The sequence below is a fragment of the Oncorhynchus clarkii genome, chromosome 12 (genome assembly GCF_045791955.1).
Source record: "Oncorhynchus clarkii lewisi isolate Uvic-CL-2024 chromosome 12, UVic_Ocla_1.0, whole genome shotgun sequence".
NCBI classification, from domain to species: domain Eukaryota; kingdom Metazoa; phylum Chordata; class Actinopteri; order Salmoniformes; family Salmonidae; genus Oncorhynchus; species Oncorhynchus clarkii.
The window spans coordinates 84,002,648-84,015,341 of NC_092158.1; the positions used below are offsets into that span (position 1 = coordinate 84,002,648).

Here is a 12,694-nt window from a genome sequence, read left to right on the forward strand (position 1 = left end):
CATATATATATATATATATTTTTTTTTACAGTGTAGCCATGATGTCAACAATATAAACTCCCATTGGTTGCTCACCAGATGAGTTCAACTTTGGATGAACTGTCAAACTTTGGATGAACTGTCAAACATCGTTAGTCTTTCTAACTGAAATATATAAATAACCCAATGTAACACAAAAGCGTTACATGAGCATAGGCTATGAGTTTCATAGGCTTTATCATATCGCAAAGGACGTTGGGTGTGAAATCTCTTATGTTACGAGAATTAAATCAAGTTTTATACTTGTAAATACGTGGGAATAGGATAGGGGCTTTAGATGGCAGATAATGACCACTCCATAGACAGCATAACTTTGGCTTACCGTAAGCTCACACTTGCATGCTGAAATCTGTGCACTAGAAACTTGGTTGATTTTTTTTTTTTTAAGTCACTCTGTGATCTGAACTTAGTACACCTTCATTGGGCAGCTTGAACATGCTGTACTTCACCTGCACATCTGTAATATATTTTATAAACTTTTAGGAGATGGGGGCTAGTCTTACCATTATGTGGGTATTTATTTTATCTTTATTTAACTAGGCAAGTCAGTTTAAGAACAAACTTATTTTCAATGACGTCATAGGAACAGTGGGTTAACAGCCTTGTTCAGGGGCAGAACTTGGGGATTTGATCTTGCAACCTTTCGGTTACAAGTCCATCGCTCTAACCACTAGGCTACCTGCCATGTGTGTGGTGTGTACTGTGTACTGTGTCTCACCCCAGATGCCGGTGCGCTGGTGAGAGATGTAGTCTTCCATCATGGACCTGAAGGCCGTTTCCCCTCCCCGCCGGCCTACACTCCCATCATCCACCAGCAGGAAGGCCTGGTAGTTATTATCCAGGCAGCACGAGTCACGAGATGCGTTCTGGACATAATACCGTGCTGGGAAACTACCCTGAGAGAGGAGGAAGAGGGGGGAGAAGATAGTGACAAAGAGAGGGGAGTGGGAGCAAGGGTAGAGAAGGGGATCAGCGAAGGTAAAGCGAGAGGGAAGGGGGAGAGAGATCAAGGAAGAGAAAATAAAGGAGGGGAGAGAGAAAAAGAGATCATTGTGATTACCATCCATTGTGTATTACAATGTCCTTGTTATTAATTACATTTCCTGTGGTTTTGCTTGGCTGAGTGAGAGAGGGTGAGAAGAAAAGAGGGGAGAGATAAAGGAAAGTGAAGGACATTAATTTATTTGTATACAGTGTCAGTGTACAGTAGTGTGTTCCTGTGCCGCCTTATGTGTGTGTGTCTGTGCATGTTTAATTCTGTATACATTGAGTTTGTGTGTGTGGTCATGACATGTGTGTTTCTATTCGTGTGTGTGTGTAAGTGTATGTGTCTCTGAGCGTGTACCTGTGTGTTAACTAGCTGCTCTCTGTTGTGCACCAGCCCCCAGGGGGCCACGCCCACAGCAACGACTTTCTTCTGGGAGAGACAGGAAGCCGCAGCAGCATGATCTCGCACTGCCTCCCCAACACAACGACCCACCCCCTCCCTCAGCCCCCCCGTCACTATCCACGCCCCTGGGAGAGAGGAGTGAGAAAGAGAAGAGGGAGAAATGCAGGGAGAGAAGGGGGAGGGGAAGAGAGGGAAGTGAAAGAAATGTTAATGACACAATAGGTGCATACATTTTTAGAATGAGTATGTAATCCCTGCAGGAATTGAACCCACAACCTTGGAATAGCAAGCACCACATGCTTACCAACTAAGCAACAAAGAATCATAGACAATAAACAATATATAGATAAGGAGCAGGAACCTGTTGGTTAAAATCAAATCCAATTTTATTAAATCACATGCGCCGAATACAACAGGTCCTTACAGTGAAATGCATACTTACGAGCCCCTAACCAACAATGCAGTTTATAAAAAATACAGATAAGAAATAAAAGTAACAATTAAATAAGGGCACTGAAAATATGTGAGATGCATCCATCCTTTAAAAGTCCATTTGTCCATTTAACGGCAGTGAAAGACGACGTCAAATCAATGATTATGTATTGGAATCAGGCCTAGAAAGGGTTGTTTCAAATACTGAATTTGAATGCTCACTTATATGAAACTACTGTTCAGTATATCCTGTTCCTTCTCTGGATCAGCTGTCATCTGACCTACTGGTTTGCCTCTTATCATTGCTGTGTCTGCAAACTTTATTATGCTTCATGGCTGAACTTGCTTATTTCCCCACCTTGATTTAATGAACCTGGCCTAGGTGGTCATGTGTCCTGTGAATATCTAACCAGTACAGCTGGAGGAAGAGGAAACGCAGAGCTTCAAAATGGTACAGTGTATCATACACTGTAGTTGGAGGAAACATGGGAAACTTATGCTGCTTTGAAAGACAATAAACCTGTAAATCCACTTAGGAGACATGTCGGAGAAAAGGCCTTTGAAAGTCTCTTCTTTGTTTACGTCCCTGTAGCACTGTTAACACCTGCATTGTTCAAACCGCACTTAGCCCCAACCATGCATGTTAGTCCGCATGTGAGTCAGCATAGCATTGTCTTCCAGAAACTAGTCTCTCCAGTTCCTACTCCAGTCTCCTGCTAATTTATTACCCACATCTCCAAAAGTGGTCCAGGTGTAATCTGACATGGCACAAGTGGGGGGGGGGGGGGGGGGTACTCTTTTGTTCTCTATTGCTCCTCTTTTGTTCCTCAAGCAAGCGGGAGGCCGATGACAGAGGGCACCATCAGGCCAACTCCAGTTTGTACTTTTGTCCAAAAAAAAACGATTTAGCTCAAAACATATATTTATTTTTAGCTTACTGTATTTATAAGTGGGATGTTGTTTTTAAAAGTAAAAAATAGCTGGAGTGCATCTTTAAAATAAATCAGAAATACTGTTAGAATGTTTTTCAATTGACTGCCATAGGCCAAAATAAAAAAGTAAACATTGTCTGTTAATAACTTCTTTTTTTTCTCACACGGTTGGTGTCACGACAAGTGTCAGATATAAAAATGGGTCATTGGGCCAAAAAAGTTTGGGACCGTCTGTACTATAGTATTTACTGTACTGTTTTTACAGACTAGTACGGTATACTATAGTTTTTACTGTAGAGCTTTTGCAGGCTGTAACATACTATACTGCATCTATACTGTATGTACTGTGGTGTTTTTGGGGACATTACTGTAGTATTTACAAACATGTTTTTGTTTTATTATCTTTGACATAGAAGTAGGGGGCTTTCTCCTTCAGGAAACCTACTGGACAAATACTACTCTGAACAAAAATATAAACACAACAGGCCTTAATCTATTGATTTCACATGACTGGGAATACAGATATGCATGTCTTGGTCACAGATGAGGTGTGGATCAGAAAACCAGTCACTATCTGGTGTGACCAACATTTGCCTCATGCAGCACGACATCTCCTTCGTATACAGCTGATCAGGTTGTTGATTGTGGCCCGTGGAATGTGGTCCTACTCCTCTTCAATGGCTGTGAGAAGTTGCTGGATATTGGAGGGAACACAAGGTCGTACACGTCGATCCAGAGCATCCCAAATGTGCTCAATGGGTGACATGTCTGGTGAGTATGCAGGCCATGGAAGAACTGGGACATTTTCAGCTTCCAGGAATTGTGTACAGAGCCTTGCGACATGGTACTGTGCATTATCATGCTGAAACATGAGGTGATGGCGGCGGATGAATGACACGACAATGGGCCCCAATGGTTCCTTGGGACAGGCTTGTGCTAGCAATGACTAAGTGGAGCAGGCACGATGCGCTTACCCTATAAGGGGACATCGGCAGCGCTGCTAGAGAGACTTGATACTCTCTCAATCAGTAGACGACATGAGACATTTGACAGAAGTACCAAAGGTTTAGAAAAATTCTAGTACCATGTTCTATTATAAAAACAGTACAGAAGTGTTGGTATACCTTTCCAGAATGCCGTTGAAGGCAGGAGGTCTCATTGCAAACTGCAGTCTGTAGCCCTTGGTAACTGTGGATAGGATTCAAGGCTTGACTGCACATGCACGCCAGTTGTCTACTCTCTCGGCGAGTAGCCAACAGGGAGGCTGACTCGCTCACCAGTGGCGCATTGTATTTTTGCTCTGTTTCCTTGGCAATATGCCTGGTTGTGACAGGTGTTTTATTGAAAGAGAGTGTAGTGACACTGGGAACTGGTGACAGTGCTTTGAAGCAATTTGTCTTCCTGCCTCAGCTGAAAACAATCGAGTGGAGGGGAGAGCTGTGGCACGGAGGGCACCCGGAGGTAGAGTGATCTCCCTTGGGTGGACCACAGAGTCTGTGCTCCACCCAAGAAGGAACAGTGCAAGGAACCGAATGCCTCGTTGACTGCCCCTCTCTTCCGCAGGGGGCGTACCCATAAGTCTGACACAGACCAGAGGGGTGGGACTTGGATGTGGCTGGGAGGATGGCCGTTTGCCCCAGTGTCACATGCTGTGTCTCTGGGGGCTTCCCCATTCCCCACCTTGGTTGGTGGAGGGCTAGCCCGGATTGCCACAGTTTCCGGGTCTACAGGGCAGACAGAAGTTAAAGGCTTGACTTTCCTTCTTACAGAGTTTGCACTTCTGCTGCATGGTGGCAACAGAAGGCCCAAACAGTACCTTAGGCACTACTAGAGTTTCAAGGAAGTCTTCTTTGTCCTTGTTGGATAGAACGGACAGGTTGAGGCACAAGGCTCTCTTTCCTACCACCGCAAGATTCATGACGCGGCCACATTGGATGGCGCCTCTAGAGGCACGGAGGTTGAGCTCTGTGATGGCATTGGGGTTGAGGTGGCAGGCCAGTGAAAGCTCAAATACCCAGGTCCTCCAAGTCCTTGACCTCCATGTAGGAAAAATGCCTGGTTTGGACCCTGGAGGTAAGGGGATTGACCCAGTAGCGCTTGGGTTCCGGCAAGTAGGCTGGGACAGCCGGGAGGAGCTGCGGTCACACTTTATTTGCATACTCCGGATTTTCTACAGATGGTCATACTATCAACAAACTGTTGATAAGCAACTGCTTGCTAAGGTTAGGTATAGAATACGGATTAGGGTAAGGGTTAAGTTTAAGGTTAGGATAAGGGCTAAAGTTAGGATTAGAACTAGGATTAGTTGAAATGTTACTGATAGCCTGTAGAGCCTCTACAGACAGACTATCCAAATAAAGTGCTACCAGAGCTGCTGCCTGGGACAGCACGAGAGGGGAGATGCCTCCCATCGTAAAAGTCCCCCTCTGCGTCTCAGTCCCCCACGGGTTCGGGCCACTCAATGTTGAGTCTGGCCGCTGCCCATTTGCAGACATCGAGCAGCGAATATTTGTCGTCCACTATCAATGCCCGCTAAGAACGAAAGATGATCCTTTACTTCTAAGAGTGTATGAATTAATTATATTGTAAACAAATAGATGAAACAGAGTGGGCGTTGTCCTCAGCTGTGCTCTGACCAGCCTCAATCACAGCACACCATGGTATGTCTGTTTGTGTGTATGTGTGTGTGTCTGTCTCACCGGTGCTCTGTGCCGCCTTGACCAGCCCCTGTCTCAGCACCTCCCTGACCCAGGGCTTGACCTTCTCGCACCCCCCACTCCCCACAACAGAAACCACCAGGTTGGGGGAGGGCACCCCCCAGTGGGCCGTCATCAGACTGTACACGATCTGAGGTGGGGTGTCGCATGACAGTCGCAAGAACTGACCAATAGGAAGAGAAAAGGAGAAGAGGGTGGGGAAGAGTCAATGAGTATCGCCACACAAAGTTATGATGCTCAAGAGGCTACATAAAGTGCTGCTTGCTAGTTGCTTGTTTTGCCTATATGGTGTAGCTAATCGAAAGTGAAGAGATATCAGTACAGGTGAGAACATTCCGCCCACCATGGTTCCATAGAATGCCAGACAGACGTTCTGCAACATACAGCCCAACCAGACCTGATGTAGATGAGCAAAAGACTGAAATGAACTACATTCACATATTTGTCATTTAGTGTCAATGAATGGCTATGTGACCTATTCATTTCATAACATATAGCATCATGAGATTAGCATGAACTCAATCTCTCAGTAGGATCATGTGGTAACATAGCTGAGTCAATTGATAGTTATGAGTTGACGGGCACTAAGCCAACTACCTAATTCATGAATCAGCCAGTCACACACCATGTGTGTGTCCTAATGTTATTTATACCTTAGTAATACCCTGGGCTGATTGATTGAGTACGGGACACGGATGAATAAACACACCGTCCTCCATGAGATCATCAACAAGGGCCAGAAGCCAAACCCAAGACACTAGTGTTGTGTGTGTGTTAGTTTGCCTTTGCATGAGTGTGTGGGTGCTTGCATATGTGCAAGTGTATGCACGCACATGTGTGCATATGTTGGTATGTGCATGCTCTTACATGTGTGCATATGTTGGTATGTGCATGCTCTTACATGTGTGTGTTACTCACATGGCTGTGTCTCCTGCCAGCCCCTGCGAATTCCAGCTCTCCGAAGGCGTCGGTGGGGTACTCTGAGGAGTGCTGGGAACTGTCCCACTGGCTGACGATGGCGGCTCCGAAATAGTCTCCCGTAGCGTTGGAGCCGTGAGTCTCCCGCATGCCCCCACACTGACACAATGCCCCATTGCTGACAGGGAGAGAGACACACACACACAAACAACACACACACACACACACACAACATTTGCTTTGCATAGACCAGACACATTTTGCATTGTAACTGTAACTATATTGTGTCAGATAAAGGGACAACTCAGTGACCCAGAGAAAGGCTGTACCTTAAAGAGTCCTCTACGAATGTGGTGCATACTCGCTTCCTGATGATGTTGGGGATCCAGCTCTGGGAGAGAAAGAGTTGATTAAGAGTAACTATCTCGGCTACAGATGTAGAATTTTATGTGAAACTGGATGTATAGTAGCAATTAGCAAAAAGCCAAGTCATCATACACATTGTACGAAAGTGTGTGTGTGGACTACATGGACATGTTTTTGTGCAAGGACTGCTAAGGATTAGCATAATACAAAAATCACCATAAAAATCTGTCGGTTTAAGCTGTGTCGCACCCCCGCATCTGCGGTGAAAAGGGACAGCGCTATCGCGGTGAAAAGTGACAGCGCTATCGCGGTGAAAAGGGACAGCGCTATCGCGGTGAAAAGGGACAGCGCTATCGCGGTGAAAAGGGACAGCACTATCGCGGTGAAAAGTGACAGCGCTATCGCGGTGAAAAGGGACAGCGCTATCGCGGTGAAAAGGGACACCGCTATCGCGGTGAAAAGGGACAGCGCTATCGCGGTGAAAAGGGACAGCGCTATCGCGGTGAAAAGGGACAGCGCTATCACGGTGAAAAGGGACAGCAATATCGCGGTGAAAAGGGACAGCGCTATCGCGATGAAAAGGGACAGCGCTATCGCGGTGTTTGACCATGAGACTTCCTGAAAATCGGTCTTCACACAAAATCGTCTGTAGCAACCCCTCTATGGAAAGATGAGACTCTCACAAACACGATGTGCTCTGTTCTACGACCCACATGAGTCTTGGGACTCATCTGAAGTCGGTACAGCCGATCTGCAAACTTCTGTCTGTAGCGTCTGAACGGTTTGGGCCACACATACATACATACACACTATATATATATATATATATAGGGACTGTTTAGTGCCAAAAACAAGGGGTTAAATACATGTTAAAAAAATGTTTTCTGATCTTTCTTATAAATGTATATCTGATCTTTCTTATAAATGTATATCTGATCTTTCTTATAAATGTATATCTGATCTTTCTTATAAATGTATATCTGATCTTTCTTATAAATGTATATCTGATCTTTCTTATAAATGTATATCTATCAGATAAGACAGACACTTCAGAATAAACTTCCTTTAGATTTTTTGGGGGGAATATCTGTTGTTCCATGTAGTAAATCTGTTATTCAATGCATGGGCTAATATCAGTAAGGACAAAAATAGATATGTTTTTACCAAGGTTCCTAACCCTGACTGTCATTCTGAATGCAGGTTGATCCGTAAGATTTTCTGGATTTTTGTTTTAGATTCCGTTTCTCACAGTTGAAGTGTACCTATGATAAAAATGACAGGCGTGCTTTGTAAGTAGGAAAACCTGCAAAATCGGCAGTGTATCAAATACTTGTTCTCCCCACTGTATGTCCAATATACCACGACTAAGGACTGCATTTATGCACGACGCAACAAGGAGTGCCTGGATACAGCCTTTAGCTGTGGTATATTGGCAATTCACCACAAACTCCCAAGGTGCCTTATTGTGATTATAAACCAGTTACCAACACAATTAGCACAGTAAACAAGTAATTGTGTGTCAAACCCATGGTATATTGTCTGATATAGCATGGCTTTCAGGCAAATCAGCATCAAGGACCCAAACTACCCGGTTTATAACACCGTTCCATTGTCTATAATATGGGTCCACACGTTTCAGTGTTAAATTAAAGGTTGAGTAAATTTGAATTTTGTCCACAAATGTACCTAATTTTCTATGTAAATAGTTTGTGTAAATGCCATAATGCAGTTATTTTGTTTGATACTTCTCTTGTTAGCTGAAATCGTATTTTTCTGAAGTTATTGTAGCTGTCGCGCTAGCTGTTTAGTCCAAACACAGTAACAAATCATGGGATTTTATCATAGGAAATGAACACCTGTAATAAAGTAGCCTCTGCTTCCAGGCCTCAGTCGCATTGTTCTCAAGAGTCTGGGGAAGTTCATATTGGAAAGGTAGGTATGAGTGGAATGCTGACTACCAGCGGCTGCTGGCTAATTGGCTGTGATAAGCACAAATTATCCAGATTAAGATCATTTACAGTGCTAGCATTGTTGGCATTCTATATATTGCTTAAATGTTGTATATAATTTGGTTGAAAATGACACTACCCCAAGTGGGCACATGTGAAAATGATTGGCTTTCGGAGTCAACTCTCCGCCTTCGTTCATAGCCATGGGAATTAGGGGTTCTGAGGTTGCAGCAACACCCCCTGAAATTCTGAAGAAAAAAATTACAACAATAAAGTAGTGCATTGGGCCTTTAATAGTCCTGTATTAGCAGACCAACATATCCGTCTGCAGCCCCCCCCCCCCTGTGCCTTTAAAGAGCTTGGAAAATTCCAGATAATGATGTCATGGCTTTAGAAGCTTCTGATAGGCTAATTTACATAATTTGAGTCAATTGGAGGTGTACCTGTGAATGTTTTTCAAGGCCTACCTTCAAACTCATTGCCTCTTTGCTTGACATCATGGGAAAAATCAAAAGAAATCAGCCAAAACCTCAGAAAAGAAATTGTAGACCTCCACAAGTCTGGTTCATCCTTGGGAGAAATGTCCAAACACCTGAAGGTACCACGCTGATCTGTACAAACAATAGTACGCAAGTATAAACACCATGGGACCACACAGCCGTTATACCGCTCAGGAAGGAGACGCGTTCTGTCTCCTAGAGATGAACGTACTTTGCTGCGAAAAGTGCAAATCAATCCCAGAACAACAGCAAAGGACCTTGTGAAGATGCTGGAGGAAACAGGTACAAAAGTATCTATATCCACAGTAAAACAAGTCCTATATCGACATAACCTGAAAGGCCACTCAGAAAGGAAGAAGCCACTGCTCCAAAACCACGATAAAAAAGTGCACATGGGGACAAGGATCATCATTTTTGGAGAAATGTCCTCTGGTCTGATGAGACAAAAACAGAACTGTTTGGTCATAATGACCATCATTATGTTTGGAGGAAAATGGGGTAGGCTTGCAAGCCGAAGAACACCATCCCAACCGTGAAGCATGGGGGTGGCAGCATCATGTTGTGGGGGTGGCAGCATCATGTTGTGGGGGTGCTTTGCTGCAGGAGGGACTGGTGCACTTCACAAAATAGATGGCATCGTGAGAAGGGAAAATTGTGTATATATTGAAGTAACATCTCAAGAAATCAGTTAAAGCTTGGTCGCAAATAAGTCTTCCAAATGGACCCCAAGCAAACTTCCAAATGTATGGCAAAATGGCCTAAGGCCAACAAAGTCAAGGTATTGGAGTGGCCTATCACAAAGCCCTGACCTCAAACCTATAGAAAATATGTCGGCAGAACTGAAAAAGTGTGTGAAAGCAAGGAGGCCTACAAACCTGACTCAGTTACACCAGTTCTGTCAGGAGGAATGGGCCAAAATTCACCCAACTTATTGTGTGAAGCTTGTGGAAGGCTACCCAAAACATTTGACCCAAGTTAAACAATTTAAAGGCAATGCTACCAAATAATAATTGAGTGTATGTAAACTTCTGACCCACTGGGAATGTGATGAAAGAAATAAAAGCTGAAATAAATCACTCTACTATTATTCTGACATTTCACATTCTTAAAATAAAGTGGTGATCCTAACTGACCTAAGACAGGGAATGTTTTACTGGGATTAAATGTCAGGAATTGTGAAAAACTGAGTTTAAATGTATTTGGATAAGGTGTATGTAAACTTCCGACTTCAACTGTACATTCTGTAGCTACCTCAGTTACCTTGTACCCCTGCACATCAACTCAGTACTGGTACTTCTTGTATATAGCCACGTTATTGTTATTCTTTATTCACTGTGTATTTATTCCTTGTGTCATTATTTCTATTTGCATTGTTGGAAAATGACCTGTAAGTAAGCATTTCAATGTTGTTTATGAAGCATGTGTCAAATAAACTTTGATTTGATTTGTTGGGAGTGGCAAACAGCTTGGATACACACCTTCTTTTAGCCTCTTACTGACAAGACGTTCCACAGGCTTTATTACGGAAGAGGAGGTGAAAGCGTGGTAGGACTAATAATAAAAGGTACTATCTTGTCCCCTAAGGTGCACCATTGGCTGTTTTGAGGTCACACTGCTTGGTCATAATTATGTAGGGGAGAGTTGGGTAAGTTGAGCCATTTTTTACATTCAGCATCACTATTTCAAGAGAAATATAGTATTCTTTCTAACAAAGACACTGTATCTACATTCATTTTCGGATGTTGTTTTTCCCTGGAAATAATCACAATTCATGTAAACATAACAGTTTTGAAAAAATAGCTTGTCAAACGTAGTCTCTTGAAAAAAATGACCCCGGGTATGGGGTAAGTTGAGCATTAAGGAAAGGGTACGTTGAGCCACCTTGGGGTAAGTGGGTGATGGTGTTCTGTGACAGTGGGTGATGGTGTTCTGTGACAGTGGGTGATGGTGTTCTGTGACAGTGGGTGATGGTGCTGGTCGGTCAAAGTTTAATTAATGGATTGGGGGTGTGATATATTGTATATCTTAAATGCATGCCTACATTCATATATAGATCTCTGTTCAATATCACTTATCCTTCCATTTCTTGAGCAGTTGTCTGGGACAGGGATGTTGTTTTGATGTGCCAATTTGTAAGCAAGTTCTCTCCATAAAACTGGTCTGCGAGATTGACATGTTCATCAAGCTCAGACTCCATGTCATCAGATAAGACCTGGTGTGCCTCTACTACTCTATCATAGCTCTCTTTCACACAGGTATATGTTCATCAAGCTCAGACTCCATGTCATCAGATAAGACCTTGTGTGCCTCTACTACTCTATCATAGCTCTCTTTCACACAGGTACGTGGTCCTTTTCTTTTTTGTCAATGTGCCATTCAGTCTATTTTCTCCATCTCTTGCTGCTGCTGAATGGACTTCTTCCCTTCTCTCAATTCCTTGGGGGGCTAAACGTGCTGGTTTTACATTTGTATGCACTGGGCATGACGATGTCTGCTCTTTAACAATAGTTTAGATGCATGATACATTGCATAAAACGAACAAAATGTTAGAATTTGTATGGTCTATGGTGGCCATTGGCTGAACTTATGTTAACCAACAGACATTGGCTCAACCTACGCCAAGGCAAACATATTGACTATATTAGCCCATACATGATTTCACATTGTAGCTTATAAACCCCAACTGATGTACAATTTTTTTTTGTAAGTACTTTGGTTTAGATACAAGCATCATTAAACCTATAACACAATATATTAATTTAACTATGAAAATCATTTTTTTGGACCCAACTTGCTCACCACTTTTTCCATGTTGTTTCTTCCTTCACATACTCCATGGAATGATTTCATATTTGGTGTATGGACGGTTTCCCAGAAACAAGGGGTGGCTCAACTAACTATTTGGGTCAACTTACCCCACTCTCTCCTACCTATAACTAATGGTATAGTGGGCATACTTTACAGGGTACCACTACAGTGACAAGCATTTGTACCCCTTTAAGTACAATGTGCAACCTTTTTTTCTGAGACTGTGGGATACTGTAAGTGTTAAGTAAACAAACTGTAGACTAATCCAACTGGTAGAACCTGACTAGCAATAGCTGCTGAAAGCGGATTGGTATTCAATTCAGAACTCATATCCCATTGACCCACACCCTAGTACCTGTCATAGCATGCTCAGTGCATATAGAAGTTATACTGTCCTGGAAGTGAATTAAGATGGCTAGTCTCTCTCTCAAACTTTCAGATCTTGTTAAGATGAGAAATCAGGCCTGGGTTAGAAAAACAGACCCTCTAGCTGATTGGCAGCTTTTCATGCAATTGAGAAAGAGATGTACTACCTCAATCAAGAAAGCTAAATCTAGCTGCTTCCTAAGTTCTATATCAGACTCTACTGGTGATCTGTTAGAATTTGGGAAAACAGTAAATGCACCGAAGCGTGGAAATTCCT

At 43.2% G+C, this 12,694-nt stretch overlaps 1 protein-coding gene across 1 annotated transcript in view; it reads right to left on the reverse strand.

The window, feature by feature from the left end:
- LOC139421525 (transient receptor potential cation channel subfamily M member 4-like) overlaps window positions 1–12,694 on the reverse strand; it is a 59,098-nt gene that overhangs the window by 29,486 nt on the left and 16,918 nt on the right. The window contains exons 2-6 of the mRNA XM_071172503.1: window positions 6,758–6,819; window positions 6,429–6,606; window positions 5,493–5,673; window positions 1,385–1,554; window positions 758–935 (exon numbers count right to left, since the gene is read on the reverse strand). Of these exons, the coding sequence (XP_071028604.1) occupies window positions 758–935; window positions 1,385–1,554; window positions 5,493–5,673; window positions 6,429–6,606; window positions 6,758–6,819 (769 nt within the window). The remainder of the gene's footprint in view (window positions 1–757; window positions 936–1,384; window positions 1,555–5,492; window positions 5,674–6,428; window positions 6,607–6,757; window positions 6,820–12,694) is intronic.